This window comes from Centroberyx gerrardi, chromosome 24 (genome assembly GCF_048128805.1).
Source record: "Centroberyx gerrardi isolate f3 chromosome 24, fCenGer3.hap1.cur.20231027, whole genome shotgun sequence".
Taxonomy (NCBI): domain Eukaryota; kingdom Metazoa; phylum Chordata; class Actinopteri; order Beryciformes; family Berycidae; genus Centroberyx; species Centroberyx gerrardi.
The window spans coordinates 19617229-19641123 of record NC_136020.1 but is presented as its reverse complement, the minus strand read 5'-3'; the positions used below and the strand labels follow the sequence as shown (position 1 = coordinate 19641123).

General features: G+C 40.9%; 3 protein-coding genes across 11 annotated transcripts; all 3 read left to right on the top strand.

Moving 5' to 3' along the window:
* Positions 1 to 1954: 1954 nt before the first annotated feature.
* Positions 1955 to 4622, top strand: LOC144537853 (E3 ubiquitin-protein ligase TRIM21-like). The gene is made up of 2 exons (XM_078281947.1): positions 1955 to 2064; positions 2314 to 4622. Exon 2 carries the CDS (start codon positions 2330 to 2332, stop codon positions 3971 to 3973), a length of 1644 nt encoding a protein of 547 aa, XP_078138073.1. The 5' UTR covers positions 1955 to 2064; positions 2314 to 2329; the 3' UTR covers positions 3974 to 4622.
* Positions 4623 to 11789: 7167 nt separating this feature from the next.
* On the top strand, positions 11790 to 14117 carry LOC139918160 (E3 ubiquitin-protein ligase TRIM21-like). 6 transcript variants are annotated; one of them, XM_078282099.1, is made up of 2 exons: positions 11790 to 11994; positions 12070 to 14117. In XM_078282099.1, exons 1-2 carry the CDS (start codon positions 11790 to 11792, stop codon positions 13428 to 13430), a joined length of 1566 nt encoding a protein of 521 aa, XP_078138225.1. In that variant the 3' UTR covers positions 13431 to 14117. The 6 variants fall into 6 exon arrangements, with proteins under 6 accessions (XP_078138225.1, XP_078138222.1, XP_078138227.1 ...); XM_078282096.1 differs by having other exon boundaries at positions 11790 to 12016; positions 12050 to 14117; XM_078282101.1 differs by having other exon boundaries at positions 11790 to 12045; positions 12496 to 14117.
* Positions 14118 to 21821: 7704 nt separating this feature from the next.
* On the top strand, positions 21822 to 23568 carry LOC139929642 (E3 ubiquitin-protein ligase TRIM21-like). Of its 4 annotated transcripts, none has more exons than XM_078282014.1 (2): positions 21825 to 22051; positions 22085 to 23568. In XM_078282014.1, exons 1-2 carry the CDS (start codon positions 21825 to 21827, stop codon positions 23466 to 23468), a joined length of 1611 nt encoding a protein of 536 aa, XP_078138140.1. In that variant the 3' UTR covers positions 23469 to 23568. The 4 variants fall into 4 exon arrangements, with proteins under 4 accessions (XP_071778700.2, XP_078138140.1, XP_078138141.1 ...); XM_078282015.1 differs by having other exon boundaries at positions 21825 to 22080; positions 22120 to 23568; XM_078282016.1 differs by having other exon boundaries at positions 21825 to 22544; positions 22629 to 23568.
* Positions 23569 to 23895: the final 327 nt, after the last annotated feature.

Genomic DNA, 23895 nt, shown 5'->3' with positions numbered 1-23895 from the left:
TTCATCAGGCCTTTCTCAACAATACAGCAGAGTCTTAGACGTACACAGGTGAGTACAGCAGATAATATTTACTGTTTAAACAGAGAGCAGTGACACATAATTGAGCTGTATCCAGATGGGATGTTTCCCTGTGTTCATTATACACTGACACTTGTCAAATGAAGGTTTCAATGAAGTGCAATTTAAAAATGTAACTAAAATTACTTTTGCTAGCATTCCAATAATATAACTTTGATATCTGCTTATACATAAAGTAGGCTGCATATTTTTTATTTGAAACTTGTAAAATCAATCAAGATATCTTTTTGAGAGTGCAATAAACAATAAAATGTCTTACAGTATAAAACATAATATTCTCCTGTAGAGTGACCATTTTAAATTCTGACAAAATGTCTGATGAAGCCTCCACTCAGCAGGTTTACCTCATTTGAATTAGAGGAGCTGCTGCTGTCGGCCAATCACAGTCCAGTATTGTGAGGACTTAAGTCTACAAATTCATTCAATAAACACCCTTTTAACTCCATTACATTTATTTGGAAAACATCATGAACAGCATTAGTTTCATCCTGAGCCACAGTTTATTTGAAAACAAAATATGACAATTGATTAATATGGGATCTTTAAGTATTAATCGATCGTATCCTGGGCAATTTACAATGAGTGCAACAGTAGCTTCAATTCCTAGATCACCAACTTTTTTATGTATTGTGTTTGGTGTAAATGGAGGAGGAAGGAGAGGATTGTATAATGATGACACACAGGGAGATGAGGGGTAAGTGAAGGGTTTCATTCAAAAATACTATATATCAATTTTGAGGGAAAGTCTGCTGCATGAAATTCATGTCTTCATATTCAAAAAAATACAGATGATTCCTAGTATCGAAAATGTTTGGATTTGTATGTCAGTTTTCAGTCGTTTAACATCTACAGAATATCTGGATATATAAACCTCCGACAGAATCTGTGCTATTCATGTAATTCATATCAATATGAATTTCTGTCTCAAAAACCAAAACACCAAGATCCCAGCCTGAGAAAATTTCTGGAACTTTCCTACTGATAATGAATAAGGAGGCTGATCTTACAGACTCACAGATTGTGTGTATGATTTTACACCCAAACAAACGTTATTTTAAAGCAGTACAAGCCATATTCAACTGAAAAATGTTCCTACATCTGCAAAAAAAAAAAAATCCCTCATATGTGTACGGTCAAGTGTCCACAAATTTTGTCTCTCATTCTTGGTCAATGGCGCAGCTCTGTCAGGTAAATGTAAAAGTAAAGTAAGTAAGTAAGTAAAGTAAAAAGTACAATATTTCCCTCTGAAATGTAGAAGCAATTGAGATGCTGTATATTCGCTCTATTTGCCCAAATTAAGTTCTGGTGTCAGGTATGGAAACTTCTCTGCCAAATGGAAAAACTAAGACAAACGTGAGACTTTTACTTTGAAAAACCCCAGCAACTTCCTTTCCAGTTATGACTACTTCCTGTTGTAATTTTTCCTTGGAGTTGGAGGCTAAAAGTGCCGTACAACCAGAATTGTGTTTCCACAGTTGTAAAACACAATACACATTTGTCTTTAGGGACATAATGGTGATACGTAATTGTAAGCTGAAGATTGTACCTTCAAGCTGTGGGTTACAATCCTGTTTATAGATTTAGAGAACTGAAACTGAGTTTTCAAATCATTTGTTTACAGTTGAAGCATTTCACAATTTTGAGATTACGCACGATTTGTTTTGGGGGAAATATAAATCCATATGAACAAATGCAGAGGAAGAGTGACAACAATACAGCAGACTGATACTGTGATGAAAACTGGGAAATTCTCTTTTTCCAAAACATTAACTGCAATAAGATTAACATTTAACTGCCGTAAGAGGCGGAGCAACACTGGAGAGACAGGAGTGTTTCAACGTCACTTTCCTGAAGTGAAACTAAAAGTAACTCAGAGCGACAGCACTGCTGCAGTTAGAAGAGTCTCTCTCTTTCTCTCGAAAGAAAAATAAACCTAAGTTCATCAGGCCTTTCTCAACAATACAGCAGAGTCTTAGACGTACACAGGTGAGTACAGCAGATAATATTTACTGTTTAAACAGAGAGCAGTGACACATAATTGAGCTGTATCCAGATGGGATGTTTCCCTGTTTTCATTTTGCACTGATACTTGTCAAATGACGTTTTCAGCGAAGTGCAATTTAACTACATAACTCAAAATGACTTTTGATAATATTCCAATAATCTAACTTTGATATTTTTTGAATATTCAAGAATTATGTGTTACAGTATTGTTATTTCACACTTTCACTTTAGGTCTCAGTGTCTAGATATGTCTGCTGCCAGCTGTTTCGTATCTGAAGAGCAGTTTCTGTGCTCCATCTGTCTGGATGTGTTCACTGATCCAGTCACCACACCATGTGGACACAACTTCTGCAAAAACTGTATCATACAGCACTGGGATGTTAGTGTCCAGTACCAGTGTCCCATGTGTAAAGAGGTTTTCAACACAAGACTTGAATTACGGGTCAATACTTTCATATCTGAGATGGCTGCTCAGTTCAGAAAGTCAGCTCAGATGAAAGCCAGCAGCTGCCCAGACCAACGATGTGCCAAACCAGGAGAAGTTCCCTGTGACGTCTGCACTGGGACCAAACTGAAGGCCCTGAAGTCCTGCCTGGTGTGTCTGGCCTCCTACTGTGAGACTCACCTGGAGCCTCATCACATAATCAAAAGCATGAAAACACATAAGCTGATCGATCCTGTGGAGAACCTGGAAGGCAGGATGTGTAAAGAGCATGATGGACCGCTCCAGCTGTTCTGCAAGACTGACCAGATGTGTGTGTGTCTGCTCTGCACTGAGTCAGACCACAAGTCACATGATATTGTTCCTCTGAAAGAAGGATATGAAGGAAAGAAGGCTGAGCTGGGGAAGACAGAGGCTGAAATTCAGCAGAAGATCCAGGAGAGACAACTGAAGATTCAGGAGATCAAACACTCAGTAGAGCTCAGCAAGGAAGATGCAGACAGAGAGATAGCAGACAGTGTGCGGGTCTTCACTGCTCTGATGCAGTCTGTGGAGAGAGGCCAGGCTGAGCTCATTGAGACGATCCAAGAGAAGCAGAAAACAACAGAGAAACAGGCTGAAGGCTTCATCAAAGAGTTGGAACAGGAAATCTCTGAACTGATGAAGAGAACCGCTGAGGTGGAGCAGCTCTCACGCACTGAAGACCACCTCCACCTCCTCCAAAGCTTCCCATCCCTGAACACTCCTCCACACACCAAGGACTGGACAGAGGTCAGTGTCCATCGCTCATCATATGAGGGGACTGTGAGGAGAGCTGTGGCTCAGCTGGAGGAGACTCTCAGGAAAGAGATGGAGAAGCTGCATGAGGCTGAGCTGAAGAGGGTCCAGCAGTATGCAGTGGATGTGACTCTGGATCCTGATACAGCACTTCCCTCCCATCTCATCCTGTCTGATGATGGGAAACAAGTCAATTGTGGTGATGTAAAGAAGAATCTCCCAGAAAACCCAGAGAGATTTTCTTCTTGTAGCTGTGTCTTAGGAAAGCAGAGCTTCTCTTCAGGAAGGTTTTACTACGAGGTTCAGGTTAAAGGGAAGACTGACTGGGATTTAGGAGTGGCCAGAGGGTCGATCAACAGGAAGGGACAAATCACACTGAGCCCCAAGAATGGCTACTGGACTATATGTTTGAGGAATGGAAATGAGTACAAAGCTCTTGCTGACCCTGATGTCCTCCTCTCTCTGAAATCGAAGCCTCAGAAGGTGGGGGTGTTTGTGGATTATGAGGAGGGTCTGGTCTCCTTTTATGACGTAGATGCTGCAGCTCTTATCTACTCCTTTACTGGCTGCACCTTCACTGAGAAACTCTACCCATACTTCGGTCCCAGTAATAATGATGGTGGTAAAAACTCCGCCCCTCTGATCATCTCTCCTGTCAATCACACAGATTAGACTAATCATTTGTTTTTCTCAGATAGGATTCATTGTCATTTAAGATAACAAATTTACACATACGTTGTTTTTTTCAGGTAACTGTTATAGCCATTCTAATGTTGATTTTTTTTTTATAAAACAACAGAAAAAACACTTCACAGACTTGTCTTCAGCACATTTGAAGATGAATTTGTTCTTTCGATGGAGCTCTCCACTGAGAGAAGAATTAGACAAACTCCCTGTCGGTGAAAAAAGCCCAGTAACTACTAATGTCTCTTGTCTCTTTACCTTTCTTCTTCTTGGCAAAATTATTTAGTTTTATCATGAAAAAAAACCCAATGTTAGTTAAAGTTAAAGAAACGTTAAACTGATTCTGGTTAATATGGTAAAGTCTGTATTTTTCTTTATATCCTGTTTTTCTTTTATGTATGGTATTACTACTTGTTGCAGCAAACACAGGGATCATAAAAACTTCATTGAATATAATCACTATTGCAGGAGTGTGAAAACTACCAATTTAACTAAAAAGGTGATTACTGTCATAGCAGTGTACATCTACTGAGCATTTTAATTCTACACAATTACTAATGAGCATTTTATTGAAAAAGAAAGAATTCTGCAATCTACTGTATGTTTCTCACATGAAAAGAATTTACTGAAATAAATAAAAGCCAATAGAAAGAGCTTGTGTGGTTACATGACTGTTATTTTCCTGCATAGGCTACTTCAATTATTTAATGTTTGACTGATATCAAAGCTTGAAAAATGTCTTTACTTTAAAGGTAATCAACACATAGAGAAGAGAAATGAACCATATCTATTCCACACTGATTAAACAGACAAGTCATAAGATTAGAAATACAATCAGCTGTTCTCAGTCATTGTTGCCATGAGCTGTGGACCTCCAATATGGCCGCCAGAGGGCAGCATCCATCAGCTGAAAGCCCTCTATAGAATATGATAACCTGATCCTCACAGAAATGTCCTCTGTCAGCAGTCTGCTGTTCAGAGAGCAGTTCCTCTGTTCTTTCTGTCTGGATGTGCTCAACAATTCACACAACTTGTGGAAAACCTGAATCACACACACTGGGAGAGGAGGATCACACTCTGAATGTACAACAAATCAAAGAAGCAACAACACACGCATCCATGGACACACACACTCTTACACACACTGTAATGATTAAGATGTAATGAAGATAGAGTTGCTGTCTCTTTCTGTCTGGCCAGGTGTGTGTTGCTGTATGAACAGCTGCACAGGAAGAGTGACAACAATACAGCAGACTGATACTGTGATGACAACTGGGAAATTCTCTTTTCCTTTCCACCGTCCAGGGAGGTCAGAGGTGTCGATGTAGTCATGTCCAACACTGACTGAGGAAACAAAACATTACCAGTTTACCTGCAGTAAGAGGCGGAGCAACACTGGAGAGACAGGAGTGTTTCAACGTCACTTTCCTGAAGTCAAATTGAAAGTAACTCAGAGCGGCAGCACTGCTGCAGTTAGAAGAGTCTCTCTCTTTCTCTCAAAAGAAAAATAAACCTAAGTTCATCAGGTCTTTCTCAACAATACAGCAGAGTCTTAGACGTACACAGGTGAGTACAGCAGATAATATTTACTGTTTAAACAGAGAGCAGTGACACATAATTGAGCTGTATCCAGATGGGATGTTTCCCTGTGTTCATTATACATTGACACTTGTCAAATGAAGGTTTCAATGAAGTGCAATTTAAAAATTGGACTAAAATTACTTTTGCTAGTATTCCAATAATCTAACTTTGATATCTGTTTATACATAAAGTAGGCCTAAGGCTTCTCTGGTGCCTTGATTTCAAACAGGTGATTCAAAAATCTATCAGTCAATACACACTCTCAAAAAGTCAGGTCAGTCAATCAGCTGACGAAGCCTAGAGGCAAAACGTTGTCTTTTCTTGTCAGTTTGCCAAGCTGCATAGTTTTTATTTGAAACCTGTAAAATAAATCAATCAAGATATCGTTTTGAGAGTGCAATAAACAATAAAATATTAGTGACTATTTTAAAGTCTGAAAAAATGTCTGATGAAGCCTCCAATCAGCAGGTTTACTTTATTTGAATTAGAGGAGCTGCTGCTGTCGGCCAATCAGAGTCCAGTATTGTGAGGACTTAAGTCTACAAATTCATTCAATAAACACCCTTTTAACTACATTACATTTATTTGGAAAACATCATGAACAGCATTAGTTTTATCCTGAGCCAAACCTGGCATGCTTAAGACAGATGGCATACACCCTACTGGTTTGGGTGCCCACATTTTGTCTAGGAACATGGACAGGTGCTTGAGGCAGGCATGACACACTCCCCTAAGGCATGCTGGGTCGCAGGTTGTTAGACAGCCTGCCAGGATTTCACCTAGTGCGGGTTTGGAGTCTGATAGCTCAGGTAGCTTAGTGTATCCAATCTTGACTGTGTCCCGCCCTCGCCGTGCCACCTTTTGCCATCGCCGAGCCAAACGTTCTCAGTATAACCTTATTCATATCAACCCTTCTGGCAGCAGCATTGACTCTACAACGAACTGTATTGCGTACTCGCAAATCAGCACCGTATCCCTTCCCCGGCTCTCCTCCCGTCGTCCTCGGCCGCCGCCCGGAACAAAAAGTAGTAACGTAATTGAGATTAAACCTATTCGCAATGCTGAGCGTCCCAAAACTACTAGCAACACAAAGCGCATACGACTCGGATTCATTAATATCAGATCACTCGCTAACAAAGCCCTGCTGGTCAATGACTTAATTAAAGAACATAGTATTGACATAATGGGATTATGTGAAACCTGGCTAAAGCCAAATGATGCTCTTCCATTAATTGAAGCTTCCCCCTCTAATTTCACCAACTCGCATGTCGCTCGGACATCTAAGAAAGGTGGGGTCGTTGGCCTAATCTTCAATTCGAGTCTGAACCTTTCACCAGATCTAAGTAATAAACTCTCATCTTGTGAGATGCTCACTATGCGCCCGTCCACTCCAGTTAGCATGGGCCTTAACCACTCTGGTATCCTGCCTTTCTACCTAATTATCCTTTATCGCCCTCCTGGGCCCTATTCATCTTTTTTAGAAGAATTTTCCAATTTCCTCTCTGACCTTGTAATTCGTACGGATAACGTCCTAATTATCGGTGATTTCAATATTCATCTAAATTGTAAAACTAATCCACTTAGCAAAGCTTTTTCGTCCCTAATTGACACTTTTGGCTTTACTCAGTTGGTTCACGAACAGACCCATTCTAACGGCAACACTCTTGATCTGGTCCTCGCTCGTGGTATTAACGTGTCAGACTTAGTAGTTTTGTCGTATCCACCGGCATTATCAGATCATTATCTCGTTAAATTTCAAATTGCTCTGCCCTGTCGGCATTCTAATCTAGTTGATACCTACAGCATCCGCCGTATTGATACAACTACAAAACTCGCTGATCTCCTACCTAAAACTCTTGCCTCTCTCCCTGAACGAATTGGTTCCCTCGACGAGTTCACGGATCACTTTAACTCTATTCTAATTGACCCGCTTGACTCCGTTGCGCCCCTACTCATAAAGACCCGCCGTCTAAAGAAACCATCGCCCTGGTTTACTGATGAAACTCGTGCACAAAAACAGGCGTGTAGAAAGCTAGAACGCAAATGGCGCTTATCCAAACTCAAGGTCTTTCGGCTAGCTTGGAGCGATAGCCTAATGAGTTACAAGCATACGCTCTCCGCCGCTGGGGCCTCCAACTACTCAGATCTTATTAACACTAATAAAGATAACCCGAAGTTTCTATTTGACACGGTAGCAAAACTTACTCGCAAACCCTCCCCTGTAGCGAGCTCTCCATTTACTGCAAATTACTTTCTTAATTTCTTCAATCACAAAATTTACTGTATTAGAGATGAGATTAGCAATTCTTTACCCACCGAGGGCGTTGATCCCTCTCCTATTCGTGCATTAGATGCAATAGAGACCACCGCCGTACTCTCGCAATTTGAGACTGTCTCCTTAGACACCTTCTCTAAATTAGTACTTTCCTCTAAATCCACAACCAGCTTATCTGACCCTCTTCCTGCTAAATTGGTTAAGGAACTTCTCCCAATATTAGGCCCCTCCCTACTCAATATCATTAACACCTCTCTCTCCTCTGGCATTGTGCTCTCGTCCTTCAAATCAGCCGTAATTAAACCTCTGCTCAAAAAATCCAACCTTGATCCTGATGTTCTTAATAACTTTAGACCAATCTCCAATCTCCCCTTCCTCTCTAAAGTCTTGTTTCTACCCAACTAACTGACTACCTCTCGTGTAATAGTCTCTTCGAACCCTTTCAATCTGGTTTTAGGTCTCTCCATAGCACTGAGACTGCTCTCACAAAAGTGGTAAACGACCTACTCCTCGCCTCAGATTCCGACTCTTCTTCTGTTCTTATCCTACTTGATTTGAGTGCGGCATTTGATACAGTCGATCATAATATTCTCTTAAACCGCCTAGCGAGCTACGTTGGCATCCGCGACTCTGCGCTTTCCTGGCTAAATTCCTACCTATCTGACAGAACACATTGTGTCTCACATAAAAATACTATATCTGATTACTCTAAAGTTAACTTTGGCGTACCGCAGGGCTCTGTGCTCGGACCTTTGCTTTTCTCCATGTACATGCTACCTCTTGGTGAAATTTTCCGCAGTTATGGTATTACATTTCACTGTAACGCGGACGATACTCGAATTCACATACCAATTAGACCTGACGACCGTTTACAACTTTCAAACCTAGAATTATGCCTAATCGCTGTCACAAATTGGATGTCACAAAACTTCTTGCGACTAAATGCCAACAAAACTGAGATGCTAGTTGTTGGCCCAAAAACCCAACTGCCTCTTGTTGCAGACCTTACTCTAAACTTTGGGGATTGCTTAATTACCCAGAGTCCCACAGTTAAAAACCTTGGCGTTACTTTCGACTCAGCTCTCTCATTCGATGCTCACATTAAGGAAATCACTAAGATAGCATTCTTCCACCTTCGCAATATCGCAAAAATTCGCTCCCTGCTAAACACGGCGGATGCTGAAACCTTAATACACGCTTTTGTTTCATCAAGACTCGATTATTGTAATGCCTTACTCTCTGGCCTACCTAACTGCAGTATTAAAAAACTACAACTTGTGCAAAATGCTGCTGCCAGAATACTAACCAGAACTAGAAAATTTGACCACATTACTCCAATCCTAACCTCCCTTCACTGGCTCCCAATTCAAGCCAGATCTGACTTTAAGGTGCTTCTGTTAGCTTATAAATCGTTACATGGGCTTGCACCATCATATCTATCCGACCTCATCATCCCTTATATTCCACCTCGTGCCCTTCGATCGCAGGACGCTGGCTACCTTATTGTCCCTAGAATCAAGAAAAAATCAGCAGGCAGTAGAGCTTTCTCCTACCGAGCTCCCTATCTCTGGAACCAGCTACCTCTTACAGTCAGGGAAGCTAATTCTGTCGAAATCTTCAAATCTAGACTCAAAACCTATCTTTTCTCGCAGTCATACAACCTACCTTAGCACCGTTGGCCTGGGCTCGACACAGTCTATTCTTTTACCCTAGCCTAGACAGTATTTATATAGAAATTTGCCATTGGGAACATAAGCATAGGGCTGCCTCCTGGCTACACTGTGTCTAATCACTTTCTATCTGCTGTCTGTATGAGCGTGTCTGTGCCCAAATACGTCTGGCCACGGCCCCCTCTCATCGCCGCATGCTGCTTCTCCTTCTTTTTGTCTCTCTCGGTTTTCTCCTGTCATCATTGTCGCCCATGACTCTTTCTTCCAAGTTTTCCTACTAAGGTTTTCCTGGGAGTTTTTCCTTGTGTGCATTTAGGGTCTAAGGCTGGGGTGCCGGGTAGGTTAGGCTATGTAGAATAGGTAGATTGTTTGTCTTGCTAAATCTGCTCCTACCTACCTTGTGTTTTTCACTATGTTTGTCCTACATAATTTTGTTTACCACTGAGTGTGTTTAGTTAGATCTAGCTAGACACAATCTCTGTAAAGTCCTCTGAGACATGCTTGTGATAAAGGGCTATATAAATAAGCTTGACTTGACTTGACTTTATTTGAAAACAAAATATGACAATTGATTATTATGGGATCTTTAAGTATTAAATGATCGTATCCTGGGCAATTTACAATGAGTGCAACAGTAGCTTCAATTCCTAGATCACCAACTTTTTTATGTATTGTGTTTGGTGTAAATGGAGGAGGAAGGAGAGGATTGTATAATGATGACACACAGTGAGATGAGGGGTAAGTGAAGGGTTTCATTCAAAAATACTATATATCAATTTTGAGGGAAAGTCTGCTGCATGAAATTCATGTCTTCATATTCAAAAAAATACAGATGATTCCTAGTATCGAAAATGTTTGGATTTGTATGTCAGTTTTCAGTCGTTTAACATCTACAGAATATCTGGATATATAAACCTCCGACAGAATCTGTGCTATTCATGTAATTAATATCAATATGAATTTCTGTCTCAAAAACCAAAACACCAAGATCCCAGCCTGAGAAAATTTCTGGAACTTTCCTACTGATAATGAATAAGTAGGCTGATCTTACAGACTCACAGATTGTGTGTATGATCTTTTACACCCAAACAAACGTTATTTTAAAGCAGTACAAGCCATATTCAACTGAAAAATGTTCCTACATCTGCAAAAAAAAAAAAAACCTCATATGTGTACGGTCAAGTATCCACAAATTTTGTCTCTCATTCTTGGTCAATGGCGCAGCTCTGTCAGGTAAATGTAAAAGTAAAGTAAGTAAGTAAAGTAAAAAGTACAATATTTTCCTCTGAAATGTAGAAGCAATTGAGATGCTGTATATTCGCTCTATTTGCCCAAATTAAGTTCTGGTGTCAGGTATGGAAACTTCTCTGCCAAATGGAAAAACTAAGACAAACGTGAGACTTTTACTTTGAAAAGCCCCAGCAACTTCCTTTCCAGTTATGACTACTTCCTGTTGTAATTTTTCCTCGGAGTTGGAGGCTAAAAGTGCCGTACAAGCAGAATTGTGTTTCCACAGTTGTAAAACACAATACGCATTTGTCTTTAGAGACATAATGGTGATACGTAATTGTAAACTGAGGATTGTACCTTCAAGCTGTGGGTTACAATCCTGTTTATAGATTTAGAGAACTGAGATTGAGTTTTCAAATCACTTTTTACAGTTGAAACATTTCACAATTTTGAGTTTACGCACGATTTGTTTTGGGGGAAATATAAATCCATATGAACAGCTACAGAGGAAGAGTGACATAAATACAGCAGACTGATACTGTGATGAAAATTGGGAAATTCTCTTTTTCCAAAACATTAACTGCAATAAGATGAACATTTAACTGCAGTAAGAGGCGGAGCAACACTGGAGAGACAGGAGTGTTTCAACGTCACATTCCGGAAGTGAAACTAAAAGTAGCACGTGCTGCAGCTAGAAGAGTCTCTCTCTTTCTCTCGAAAGAAAAATAAACCTAAGTTCATCAGGCCTTTCTCAACAATACAGCAGAGTCTTAGACGTACACAGGTGAGTACAGCAGATAATATTTACTGTTTAAACAGAGAGCAGTGACACATAATTGAGCTGTATCCAGATGGGATGTTTCCCTGTTTTCATTTTGCACTGACACTTGTCAAATGACGTTTTCAGCGAAGTGCAATTTAACTACATAACTCAAAATGACTTTTGATAATATTCCAATAATCTAACTTTGATATTTTTGAATATTCAAGAATTATGTGTTACAGTATTGTTATTTCACACTTTCACTTTTGGTCTCAGTGTCTAGATATGTCTGCTGCCAGCTGTTTCGTATCTGAAGAGCAGTTTCTGTGCTCCATCTGTCTGGATGTGTTCACTGATCCAGTCTCCACACCATGTGGACACAACTTCTGCAAAAACTGTATCACACAGCACTGGGATGTTAATGTCCAGTGCCAGTGTCCCATGTGTAAAAAGATTTTCGACAGAAGACCTGAGCTGCAGGTGAATACTTTCATATCTGAGATGGCTGCTCAGTTCAGAAAGTCAGCTCAGATGAAAGCCAGCAGCTGCCCAGACCAACGATGTGCCAAACCAGGAGAAGTTCCCTGTGACGTCTGCACTGGGACCAAACTGAAGGCCCTGAAGTCCTGCCTGGTGTGTCTGGCCTCCTACTGTGAGACTCACCTGGAGCCTCATCAGAGAATCAAAAGCCTGAAAAAACACAAGCTGATCGATCCTGTGGAGAACCTGGAAGACAGGATGTGTAAAGAGCATGATAAACCACTGGAGCTGTTCTGCAAGACTGACCAGGTGTGTGTGTGTCTGCTCTGCACTGTTTTAGACCACAAGTCACATCACTTTGTTCCTCTGGAAGAAGGATATGAAGGAAAGAAGGCTGAGCTGGGGAAGACAGAGGCTGAAATTCAGCAGATGATCCAGGAGAGACAACTGAAGATTCAGGAGATCAAACACTCAGTAGAGCTCAGCAAGGAAGATGCAGACAGAGAGATAGCAGACAGTGTGCGGGTCTTCACTGCTCTGATGCAGTCTGTGGAGAGAGGCCAGGCTGAGCTCATTGAGACGATCCAAGAGAAGCAGAAAACAACAGAGAAACAGGCTGAAGGCTTCATCAAAGAGCTGGAACAGGAAATCTCTGAGCTGTTGAAGAGAACCGCTGAGGTGGAGCAGCTCTCACGCACTGAAGACCACCTCCACCTCCTCCAAAGCTTCCCATCCCTGAACACTCCTCCACACACCAAGGACTGGACAGAGGTCAGTGTCCATCGCTCATCATATGAGGGGACTGTGAGGAGAGCTGTGGCTCAGCTGGAGGAGACTCTCAGGAAAGAGATGGAGAAGCTACGTGATGTTGAGCTGAAGAGGGTCCAGCAGTATGCAGTGGATGTGACTCTGGATCCTGATACAGCACATCCCTCTCTCATCCTGTCTGATGATGGGAAACAAGTAAAAGATGGTGATGTAAAGAAGAATCTCCCAGAAAACCCAGAGAGATTTTCTCTTTGTACCAATGTTTTAGGAAAGCAGAGCTTCTCTTCAGGAAGGTTTTACTATGAGGTTCAGGTTAAAGGGAAGACTAAGTGGGATTTAGGAGTGGCCAGAGGGTCGATCAACAGGAAGGGACAAATCACACTGAGCCCTGAGGATGGCTACTGGACTGTATGTCTGAGGAATGGAAATGAGTACGAAGCTGTTGCTGGCCCTCGTGTCGTCCTCTCTCTGAAATCGAAGCCTCAGAAGGTGGGGGTGTTTGTGGATTATGAGGAGGGTCTGGTCTCCTTTTATGACGTAGATGCTGCAGCTCTTATCTACTCCTTTACTGGCTGCACCTTCACTGAGAAACTCTACCCATACTTCGGTCCCTGTATTAATGATGGTGGTAAAAACTCCGCCCCTCTGATCATCTCTCCTGTCAATCACACAGATTAGACTAATCATTTGTTTTTCTCAGATAGGATTCATTGTCATTTAAGATAACACATTTACACATACGTTGTTTTTTCATGTAACTGTTATAGCCATTCTAATGTTGAATTTTCTTTATAAAACAGAAAAAACACTTTGACTTGTCTTAAGCACATTTGAAGATGAATTTGTTCTTTCGATGGAGCTCTCCACTGAGAGAAGAATTAGACAAACTCCCTGTCGGTGAAAAAAGCCCAGTAACTACTAATGTCTCTTGTCTCTTTACCTTTCTTCTTCTTGGCAAAATGATTTAGTTTTATCATGAAAAAAAAAAACAATGTTAGTTATAGTTAAAGAAATGTTAAACTCCAGATTCTGGTTAATATGGTAAAGTCTGTATTTTTCTTTATATCCTGTTTTTCTTTTATGTATGGTATTACTACTTGTTGCAGCAAACACAGGGATCATAAAAACTTCATTGAATATAATCACTATTGCAGGAGTGTGAAAACTACCAATTTTCCAGTTTCATTGTAACATGTCCAGGTGATGAACTAAAAAGGTGATTACTGTCATAGCAGTGTACATATACTGAGCATTTTAATTCTACACAATTACTAATGAGCATTTTATTGAAAAAGAAAGAATTCTGCAATCTACTGTATGTTTCTCACATGAAAAGAATTTACTGAAATAAATAAAAGCCAATAGAAAGAGCTTGTGTGGTTACATGACTGTTATTTTCCTGCATAGGCTACTTCAATTATTTAATGTTTGACTGATATGAAAGCTTGAAAAATGTCTTTACTTTAAAGGTAATCAACACATAGAGAAGAGAAATGAACCATATCTATTCCACACTGATTAAACAGACAAGTCATAAGATTAGAAATACAATCAGCTGTTCTCAGTCATTGTTGCCATGAGCTGTGGACCTCCAATATGGCCGCCAGAGGGCAGCATCCATCAGCTGAAAGCCCTCTATAGAATATGATAACCTGATCCTCACAGAAATGTCCTCTGTCAGCAGTCTGCTGTTCAGAGAGCAGTTCCTCTGTTCTTTCTGTCTGGATGTGCTCAACAATTCACACAACTTGTGTAAAACCTGAATCACACACACTGGGAGAGGAGGATCACACTCTGAATGTACAACAAATCAAAGAGGCAACAACACACGCATTCATGGACACACACACTCTTACACACACTGTAGTGATTAAGATGTAATGAAGATAGAGCTGCTGTCTCTTTCTGTCTGGCCAGGTGTGTGTTGCTGTATGAACAGCTGCACAGGAAGAGTGACAACAATACAGCAGACTGATACTGTGATGACAACTGGGAAATTCTCTTTTCCTTTCCACCGTCCAGGGAGGTCAGAGGTGTCGATGTAGTCATGTCCAACACTGACTGAGGAAACAAAACATTACCAGTTTACCTGCAGTAAGAGGCGGAGCAACACTGGAGAGACAGGAGTGTTTCAACGTCACATTCCTGAAGTCAAATTGAAAGTAACTCAGAGCGACAGCACTGCTGCAGTTAGAAGAGTCTCTCTCTTTCTCTCAAAAGAAAAATAAACCTAAGTTCATCAGGCCTTTCTCAACAATACAGCAGAGTCTTAGACGTACACAGGTGAGTACAGCAGATAATATTTACTGTTTAAACAGAGAGCAGTGACACATAATTGAGCTGTATCCAGATGGGATGTTTCCCTGTGTTCATTATACACTGACACTTGTCAAATGAAGGTTTCAATGAAGTGCATTAAAAAAATTACCTAAAATTACTTTTCTAACTTTGATATCTGTTTATACATAAAGTAGGCTGCATATTTTTTATTTGAAACATGTTAAATCAATCAAGATATCTTTTTGAGAGTGCAATAAACAATAAAATATCTTACAGTATAAAACATAATATTCTCCTGTAGAGTGACCATTTTAAATTCTGAAAAAATGTCTGATGAATCCTCCACTCAGCAGGTTTACCTCATTTGAATTAGAGGAGCTGCTGCTGTCGGCCAATCAGAGTCCAGTATTGTGAGGACTTAAGTCTACAAATTCATTCAATAAACACCCTTTTAACTACATTACATTTATTTGGAAAACATCATGAACAGCATTAGTTTTATTCTGAGCCACAGTTTATTTGAAAACAAAATATGATTCATTGATTAATATGGGATCTTTAAGTATTAAACGATCGTATCCTGGGCAATTTACAATGAGTGCAACAGTAGCTTCAATTCCTAGATGACTAACATTACAAGCAACCAATAGTAAGGAGTGCAAGAGTCAGAGTAAACAGATGTGACAAATAAGAAATAAAGAGAAAAGGTATAAAGGGTTTTTTTATTTACTGTGTTTGGTGTAAATGGAGGAGGAAGGAGATGATTTTATAACTAGAAAGCTGCATTTTCTGGAGAAAATTTGTGTGATTGCTGAGAGTGCAAACTGTGGCGTGTGTGTGGGCGTGTCCGTGTGCGTGTTTCTGAACATGACTGACCGTGGATCGTCTGTTCAAACTGAAGCGGCTGAAACAAGGTATAATATTGTGATGTGAATGAGCTGTGGGACTCACTAATTAGTGACATAATGTGCATGGACTCGCCGATTGACTGAATTGATTGAATTGAATACAGGTGGGACTGATTGCGAGCACGGGAGAGACGCTAAGCAGATAAAAGACTGGGCAGACGCCGCATTTGGGGGTGAGCATCTTGCTGCTGCGACTCGGCACTCTTTTGGGAGGGAGGGTATCGTTCGCAGTCATTTAGGACTGCCGGCGATGAAGACAGAGAGAGTAGGTGGTTAGCTGTCTCTGTGTTAGGAGGGGAGGTCTGCTGCCTCCTTTAAAAAGTCAGGGCCGGGACTGTAGAAAAGTGCAGTAGCCGCCACCGCTCCCTGTGTGTTACTTCCTGCCGTCTGGTGTGACACTGACGCCGACTGAACTCTGTCCACGCCGTCCAGCGAAGCCGTTTCCCCGGGGAGTTGGACGGCGTCTCAAGCTCAGACCCCGGGGGAGGGTCTCGCCGAGCGGGCGAGTTAAGTAGCCTACACGCTTTAAAAATATTGTGTATGTATGTGTGTAGGTAGGCCTATTTGTGGTTTTAATAGCGTGGGGAGGGAGAACAGATGAGGGAGGGGTAACTTCAAATCCATAGGCGGGACATTCATATGGTTTCACTTTAAGCCGGTGATGGTTGTGTATTGCAGTGCCTGTTCGGTGTTGCTTTGGTTGATAATTTGCAGTGCCTCCTGTTTAGAGGGTGCCAGCGTGCCGTGTTCGAGTGGTGTGCCTCAACTTAGTGTGTAGTGGTTCTTCAACTTAGTGGAAGCCTTGGTTGTCCTAGTGTGGCTAGTTGCCCCTAGTTGTTTGTAGCCCCCCTCGCCTTTTTATGAAGTCGCTTATATATTTGTCTATTTAATAAAGATTGCTTTTTTTTTTACTACACATCATTGCATTTGTGATTATTCAAAGGTTCTGGCACTAATAGCAGTGTTTTCCTGCTAAATAAGGACAAAACCCTCATTCATTACAATATGTGTATGTAATGTTAAAACTGTGGGAAATGTGTCAGTTTCTCTCATTTTACTCGCCTCCACAGTGGCGAGTTAAATGGTTGGCAATGTGATTCATTGGCCATTACATTTCCAACCTTTATGACAAAATCAAACATGTTAAACATTATCACTGCTATAAAGTAGTTTGATGTCTGAGGAAATTGATTGTTTGTATCTATCTGCCCCAACAGAATCTGCCCATCATCTGCCAGGCGAACGCCCATCTCTGCCAGCCACCCGTCTGCTGCAGCCGTCAGTCAGTCAGTCCACCGAGGTACACCAGCAAAATCCCTGCACTTGTATAAGTTATTTACTCAGCTATGTTGACAGTTTTAAAATATTCTATTATGATTTGTAAATTAGACTTATTCACAGTAGCCTATGCTTTTATTTTGTGATTTGCAACATATAAGTAGCCTAAGAATAATAGTAAGAAATAATGTACTCTACATGTTAACACATATTCACAGTTTTCTTTCTTTAATTTAATATTACAGATGTCAAACTCAAAGGCAGCGCACCCATATGAGAGGCCAGCAACCATGAAGGTGCTCTGCCTTGCAGTGCGGGAGGTGACCAAGGTATGGTAAACATAAGAAGGCAACATGCAGGACCAGCTATGTGTAGCCTATATCTGACCCACCTCTCAGGATGACCTAACACTCATGCTAGTGTGGCACAATTAAGATAATATATTCCACATAATAGACAGAATGAACTACCCTTTGTTTAAATGCTTTTCTGCAGTAGTAGATTCTGATTAGCTGGAGGGGTATTGATTAGCCTAATTTCAGATAACTGCATGGCATTGACCTAGCAGCCTAGTCTCATCACCACTCAAAATTCATTTGTACATAATAATAATAATCCTATTGCATAATAATTGCTTTAGACTATAGGCCTAGTTATAATTGTAAATCATGATGATAATTTCATGCCTCTACTACTTAGCGTACCCCACTTGTATAGATTTTATGTGCCGTAGTCCTGTCTTCCAAGGAGCCATACGTTTCCATACATTTCTTCACTGTACGAAAATCCCTAGACACATGAAACTTGCTTGAGATAGGTACTAATATAGTTGATTACGCACATTGGTTTGAAAAATCTATAGGCCTAAGTCTTTTGGTGCGTTCACTTGCTGGCGGGAAGCTCCGTCATCCGGCGTTGCAGCGAGTCTACGCTGATGATATCCAGCTGTACGTCTCTTTTAAGCCTGATGAGACTGACAAACTGACTGTTTTGCAGGATTGTCTGACTGCCATTAAGGACTGGATGGCGAACAACTTTTTACAGCTGAACGCAGATAAGACTGAGGTCCTTATCATTGCTTCAGATAGCATAGCTTCCAAGGTTGCTCAGTGTATTGGGTCCCTTTCTTCAGCTGTACAGTCTAATCTTAGAAATCTCTGTGTTATATTTGATCAGTCTATGTACTTTGATCAGAATATCAAATCATTGACCCGTACATGCCTCTTCCATTTAAGAAACATTGCCAAACTCAGGTCAGTTGTATCACAACCCGAGCTAGAGATGATCATTCACGCTTTTATATCATCCCGGCTAGACTACTGCAATTCCCTTTTCACCTGCCTCAGCAAGTCGTCTCTGGACCGTCTACAAATGGTCCAGAATGCTGCTGCAAGGCTGTTGACCAGGTCCAGCAGGATGACTCACATCACACCCATCTTAGTGTCATTACATTGGCTTCCCATCAAGTTCAGGATTCATTTTAAGGTTCTTGTAATCACATATAGAGCCCTGCATGGTCAGGCACCGGTGTACATTTCTGACCTGCTCCATCCTTATATCACCAGTAGGTCACTTAGGTCCTCTGACCAGGGCTTACTGGCTGTCCCTCGTGCCCGACTGAAAACAAAAGGTGATCGTGCCTTTGAAGTGGCGGCTCCAACACTGTGGAACGCTCTTCCTATAGACATCCGATCTGAGGTCTCTGTTGATGCCTTTAAAAAGCAGCTGAAGACTCATTTATTCAAACTGGCCTTTGTCTCGCCTCGTACTGTCTAGTGTTTGTATTGTATGTTTTATTGTTTGTTTCTTTTTACTGTATTTATGGTATTTTGTATTTTTAACAATTTTACTCTTGTGAAGCACTTTGTGACCTTGCTCTGTGAAAGGTGCTATACTAAATAAACTTTACTTACTTATTTACTTACTTACCCTCATTTACAATGATGCCGAGAGGACAATACACATAAAAAAACAACCAACGAGAAAACAAATAAACAACAACAGAACACAGCCAAACACAGTTAAAAACAGTTATTCATGAGTGGTGCAGTTTGCAATTAATGTTTTAAATTGACCCAAATGTACAATTGTGTCCAGTTTCAATGTATTTTGCAAAGTGTTCCAGGTGTGTGCAGCACAGAAACTAAAGGCAGTTTTCCCAAATTCAGTGTTTGTACGCGGTACTTTGAGCATTAGCCAATCACTTGAATGAGTTGAATAGTGACTATAGGACCAATTTAATAAAGAAGTAATATATGATGGCAAGTTGCCATTCAGGGCTTTATAAATAAAGAGAAACCAATGCCTGTCACGTCTTACTGTTAGGGATGCCCACCCAAGCTTTTCATACAAGAAGCAATGATGTGTGGAATAACTGTCACTGGTAATAAATCTTATCACTCCTTGAGTGATAAACTGAATCTAGGGGTTTAAGAGTGGAGGCAGAGGCGTGTCCATAGATAACATCACCATAATCCAAAACAGACAAGAAGACAGCCTCAATTATCCGCTTCCTACTGAACATAGGAAAATTAGCTTTGTTTCTGTACAAATATCCAATTTTTTGTCGTAGCTTGCTGACAAGTGTGTCAATGTGAAATTTAAAAGTAACTTTTTGATCCAGCCAGATACCAAGATATTTATACTCCGAGACCCTCTCAATATTGTGTCCATTCAGAATGGTAATATGCAAACTATTGTCCACAATATTTCTGGCTCTAGAGAATAGCATATATTTAGTCTTGTTTGAATTCAGGACTAATTTGCTAATAAAAAAAAATAAAAATACTAATAAAAGTGTGTCTTGCAATTTGTCAAAGGCTTGTTGTAGGATTTCAGTGGCTGAGAGCGCAGTATCAGCAAAGCAATACAGAACTGTATCATCCGCATAAAGATGGGCATTGCAGTTTGTTAGAAAGGATGTAATATTGTTGATATAAATTGTGAACAAGATAGGACCCAATATTGAACCTTGTGGAACCCCTTTTGACAGTGGTAAAAATACAGAACGATCATTTCCCAAAATCACACATTGCTGTCTATGAGACAGGTAGTCCTGAAACCATTTACAGGACTTATAATCAACGCCAATATCACACAGCCTCTGTAGGAGCATAGCATAATCAACAGTGTCAAATGCTTTTGTTAGATCGACAAAGAGGGCAGCACAATATTTCCCTTTGTCAACAGCAGAAACAATATCATTCACAACCAAGGTAGTAGCAGTGACAGTACTATGCTTAGCTCTGAAACCAGACTGGTGTGGACTAACACAGAATTTTTTGAGAGGAATGATTTGAGTTGATTATTAACTAATGACTCCAGGACTTAAGCAAGACAGGACAGTTTGGAAATTGGCCAATAGTTATAAAGATAATTTTTATCACCACCCTTAAGCAGTGGGACTACATGTGCAGATTTCCAGACCTGAGGGACAACTCCAGTAGAGATAGAACAATTAAAAAGATATGTAATTTGTTGAGCAATAAATGGGGCACAGAGCCTTAAAAAATAAGGGTTTAGTTCATCCTCCCCAGTTGCCTTCCTGCAATCGATAGTTTGAAGTGCCTCCTTAACAGAGCAAGTGAAGGCCTGTAGGGTGAACTGAGAGGTCCGGTTTAAGGTGGGCACATGAGCCAAAGGCTTACTACTAAGAGCCGATCCTAAATACACCGTATCAAACAGATTTCCGGCAGTAGCAAAATGTGTGTTGAAAGCATGGCAAATCTCTGATGTCTTATTTATCAAGCAGTCATTAAACATAACATGAGGAGGAATAGATATAGAGGATTTGTTTTTATTTACATTTACTGCTTTCCAGAATTTTGACGGATTTGTAGAAGAGCTAGAGATTCATTCTATGTAAAATAGATTATAGATTTAGAGAACTAAGATTGAGTTTTCAAATCGCTTTTTTACAGTTGGAGCAAGATTTCACAATTTTGTGTTTATGTACGATTTGTTTTTGGGAAAATATAAATCCATATGAACAGCTGATCAAGAAGAGTGATGACAATACAGCAGACTGATACTGTGATGACAACTGGGAAATTCTCTTTTCCTTTCCACCGTCCAGGGAGGTCAGAGGTGTCGATGTAGTCATGTCCAACACTGACTGAGGAAACAAAACATTACCAGTTTACCTGCAGTAAGAGGCGGAGCAACACTGGAGAGACAGGAGTGTTTCAACGTCACTTTCCTGAAGTCAAATTGAAAGTAACTCAGAGCGACAGCACTGCTGCAGTTAGAAGAGTCTCTCTCTTTCTCTCAAAAGAAAAATAAACCTAAGTTCATCAGGCCTTTCTCAACAATACAGCAGAGTCTTAGACGTACACAGGTGAGTACAGCAGATAATATTTACTGTTTAAACAGAGAGCAGTGACACATAATTGAGCTGTATCCAGATGGGATGTTTCCCCGTTTTCATTTTGCACTGATACTTGTTAAATGACGTTTTCAGCGAAGTGCAATTTAACTACATAACTCAAAATGACTTTTGATAATATTCCAATAATCTAACTTTGATATTTTTTAATATGAATATTCAAGAATTATGTGTTACAGTATTGTTATTTCACACTTTCACTTTTGGTCTCAGTGTCTAGATATGTCTGCTGCCAGCTGTCTCCTATCTGAAGAGCAGTTTCTGTGCTCCATCTGTCTGGATGTGTTCACTGATCCAGTCTCCATACCATGTGGACACAACTTCTGCAAAAACTGTATCACACAGCACTGGGATGTTAGTGTCCAGTGCCAGTGTCCCATGTGTAAAGAGGTTTTCAAGAGAAGACCTAAGCTGCGGGTGAATACTTTCATATCTGAGATGGCTGCTCAGTTCAGAAAGTCAGCTCAGATGAAAGCCAGCAGCTGCCCAGACCAACGACGTGCCAAACCAGGAGAAGTTCCCTGTGACGTCTGCACTGGGACCAAACTGAAGGCCCTGAAGTCCTGCCTGGTGTGTCTGGCCTCCTACTGTGAGACTCACCTGGAGCCTCATCAGAGAATCAAAAGCATGAAAAAACACAAGCTGATCGATCCTGTGGAGAACCTGGAAGGCAGGATGTGTAAAGAGCATGATAAACCACTGCAGCTGTTCTGCAAGACTGACCAGATGTGTGTGTGTCTGCTCTGCACTGAGTCAGACCACAAGTCACATGATATTGTTCCTCTGAAAGAAGAATATAAAGGAAAGAAGGCTGAGCTGGGGAAGACAGAGGCTGAAATTCAGCAGAAGATCCAGGAGAGACAACTGAAGATTCAGGAGATCAAACACTCAGTAGAGCTCAGCAAGGAAGATGCAGACAGAGAGATAGCAGACAGTGTGCGGGTCTTCACTGCTCTGATGCAGTCTGTGGAGAGAGGCCAGGCTGAGCTCATTGAGACGATCCAAGAGAAGCAGAAAACAACAGAGAAACAGGCTGAAGGCTTCATCAAAGAGTTGGAACAGGAAATCTCTGAGCTGATGAAGAGAACCGCTGAGGTGGAGCAGCTCTCACGCACTGAAGACCACCTCCACCTCCTCCAAAGCTTCCCATCCCTGAACACTCCTCCACACACCAAGGACTGGACAGAGGTCAGTGTCCATCGCTCATCATATGAGGGGACTGTGAGGAGAGCTGTGGCTCAGCTGGAGGAGACACTCAGGAAAGAGATGGAGAAGCTGTCTGTTGATGCTAAGCTGAAGAGGGTCCAGCAGTATGCAGTGGATGTGACACTGGATCCTGATACAGCACATCCCTCTCTCATCCTGTCTGATGATGGGAAACAAGTAAAAGATGGTGATGTAAAGAAGAATCTCCCAGAAAACCCAGAGAGATTTTCTCAATGTGCCAATGTCTTAGGAAAGCAGAGCTTCTCTTCAGGAAGGTTTTACTACGAGGTTCAGGTTAAAGGGAAGACTGACTGGGATTTAGGAGTGGTCAGAGGGTCGATCAACAGGAAGGGAAAAATCACACTGAGCCCCAAGAATGGCTTCTGGACTATATGGTTGAGGAATGGAAATGAGTACAAAGCTCTTGCTGGTCCTTCTGTCCTCCTCTCTCTGAAATCGAAGCCTCAGAAGGTGGGGGTGTTTGTGGATTATGAGGAGGGTCTGGTCTCCTTTTATGACGTAGATGCTGCAGCTCTTATCTACTCCTTTACTGGCTGCACCTTCACTGAGAAACTCTACCCATTCTTCAGTCCTGATAATAATTATGGTGGTAAAAACTCCGCCCCTCTGATCATCTCTCCTGTCAATCACACAGATTAGACTAATCATTTGTTTTTCTCAGATAGGATTCATTGTCATTTAAGATAACAAATTTACACATACGTTGTTTTTTTCAGGTAACTGTTATAGCCATTCTAATGTTCAAACTTCACAGACTTGTCTTCAGCACATTTGAAGATGAATTTGTTCTTTCGATGGAGCTCTCCACTGAGAGAAGAATTAGACAAACTCCCTGTCGGTGAAAAAAGCCCAGTAACTACTAATGTCTCTTGTCTCTTTACCTTTCTTCTTCTTGGCAAAATGATTTAGTTTGATCATGAAAAAAAAACCAATGTTAGTTAAAGTTAATGAAACGTTAAACTCATTGAATATAATCACTATTGCAGGAGTGTGAAAACTACCAATTTTCCAGTTTCATTGTAACATGTCCAGGTGATGAACTAAAAAGGTGATTACTGTCATAGCA

Bases quoted from the DNA above. Each gene is read 5' to 3' on its own strand.
- LOC144537853 (XM_078281947.1), top strand. From the start codon at position 2,330: ATGTCTGCTGCCAGCTGTTTCGTATCTGAAGAGCAGTTTCTGTGCTCC.
- LOC139929642 (XM_071922599.2), top strand. From the start codon at position 21,825: ATGTCTGCTGCCAGCTGTCTCCTATCTGAAGAGCAGTTTCTGTGCTCC.
- LOC139918160 (XM_078282096.1), top strand. From the start codon at position 11,790: ATGTCTGCTGCCAGCTGTTTCGTATCTGAAGAGCAGTTTCTGTGCTCC. The intron at 12,017-12,049 runs GTTCAGAAAGTC...GAAAGCCAGCAG, and splicing joins ATATCTGAGATGGCTGCTCA to CTGCCCAGACCAACGATGTG.